General features: G+C 52.4%; 1 protein-coding gene across 1 annotated transcript; it reads right to left on the bottom strand.

The window, feature by feature from the left end:
- Positions 1-1,260: 1,260 nt before the first annotated feature.
- Positions 1,261-1,656, bottom strand: BBA_04509 (uncharacterized protein; the record flags this gene model as incomplete). Its single annotated transcript, XM_008599606.1, has 3 exons — positions 1,261-1,279; positions 1,317-1,348; positions 1,486-1,656. The coding sequence occupies 3 exons, from the start codon at positions 1,654-1,656 to the stop codon at positions 1,261-1,263; spliced, it is 222 nt and encodes a 73-aa protein (XP_008597828.1).

The raw sequence follows: 1,656 nt of genomic DNA, 5'->3' as shown, positions 1-1,656 counted from the left end.
AGAGAGAGAGAGAGAGAGAGAGAGAGACAGACAGAGACAGAGAGACAGAGAGATAGAGACCGCGCTAGCTGTTGCTTGTGCTTGGTCCTGGGTACTGCTGCTGCAGAGCAGTGGAAGCCGCATTCAGAACGCCTCGGTGCCCGAGTCTACCAGCAGTCCCAGTACTACGCACGTAGCTATGCATGTACCGTTGTACCGTCTCTTGTATCTCAAGTCTCCCAAGTCTCTATTGTATCCCACGTAAAACCCCCAGGTACCTGTCCACGCCCCAACTAGCCATATCAGTATCTCCTCATCAACTCCCTTCTCCTTGTCCCCTCTCCATTTCGCCAACCCGTCCGCCCAGACCCTGCAGCAACTCCCCTAAACGAGAAGCCCCCCCCCCCCTCCCCTCTCTCCGCCGCATTTGGCAGTGCTGCCCACAGGTATTCCCAGCGGCCGCATCAACTGAACTGGGGCCGTCACTCCTCTCATTCTCCTACTTCCCATTGTACGGGCTCGCCGGTCTCTGCGTCTGTGTTTCCTATTCAACTTGTTTGAGATTGAAGTTGGCTTGGCGGGCTCGCCTAAATACCGTTTGACCGGGTTGCTGGTAGTTGTGGTCGGCAATTTTTTAGAAGACCGTTCCATACGTATAGTGGTAATCAGGTAGGGTACCTAGTAGGTGACTGTCTAATAACACTAGCCAACGAGGTTGCGTGCACACTCGGACCAACTCTCCGTATCGCGTCAACATCAGAGTTCTAGATGATGTATAATTTCTCTTGGGAATTAATTCCCTTGGCTTGGCACATTGCGTCTCCCGGTACTTACGCTTTTTTCTAGTAGTTCTTCTTACAGCAAGCGTTTGCGCAAGTTCTTGTTTCCCTCGGTTCTGATGCATCAGGTTGCGCTCTGCTGGACCCGACGGCTGTGCCAGGCCAGGCCAGCCCTGGCTGGACGATGACCGAGCCAGTCAGCGTGTCCGGCGAACCCACCAACCCAGCCACAAGCCATTGCATGCGTTGCGTTGACACGCATTACATGTATCACGACCATCAACAAGTTGCTTTGCTTTGAAAACACCCAGATTGCATAATCTTGGAAGCCGAAAAAGAAGGAATCCCTAGCCAGCACACGTGTTCCTTTTCTGCCGCGGTATTTTCTGTTTCCAAAACAACGCTGCCGAAATTAGAATCGCAGCATCAATCTTCTTTTTAGTGCATTCACCGGAGCGGCCCTCTTCCGACGAGTGAGCGACCTTTTTTGGTGCGAGCCCTCTCACGATGAGACGGTGACTCTTTTTTTTTTGGTTCATCTTTTCAAAGCACACTTACAATACAACCTCACCGTCTGTGTCTTCGTGGGTCTAAATAAAGTCTGTGTCTACGCACATCAGCATTTCAGCACCTCGACTCCTCAAACACCTTACCACTGCATGTTGCAACCATGTGCTGGCCATCGTTCGACCAGCAGCTAGCTAGTGAGCAGCTTGTCCCGTCTAACCTCAACTGAGCCTCCTGTGCGAGTCCAAGGAAGGGTATTGGAGGAGGGGGGCGGCTTTGGGTCTTGGCTCAAGCAGCCATTGTTGGTTTTGCCAATGCGCAAAGTTCTTTGCTTCTTGGCTCCGGCGCTTCTCTCAGCCTTGCAGCCAATTGGTGTTGCTTCCGAAGCCAT

Source organism: Beauveria bassiana, assembly GCF_000280675.1.
Source record: "Beauveria bassiana ARSEF 2860 unplaced genomic scaffold BBA_S00010, whole genome shotgun sequence".
Taxonomy (NCBI): domain Eukaryota; kingdom Fungi; phylum Ascomycota; class Sordariomycetes; order Hypocreales; family Cordycipitaceae; genus Beauveria; species Beauveria bassiana.
The sequence above is the reverse complement of the archived record's forward strand: the minus strand, read 5'-3'. Positions and strand labels throughout refer to the sequence as shown.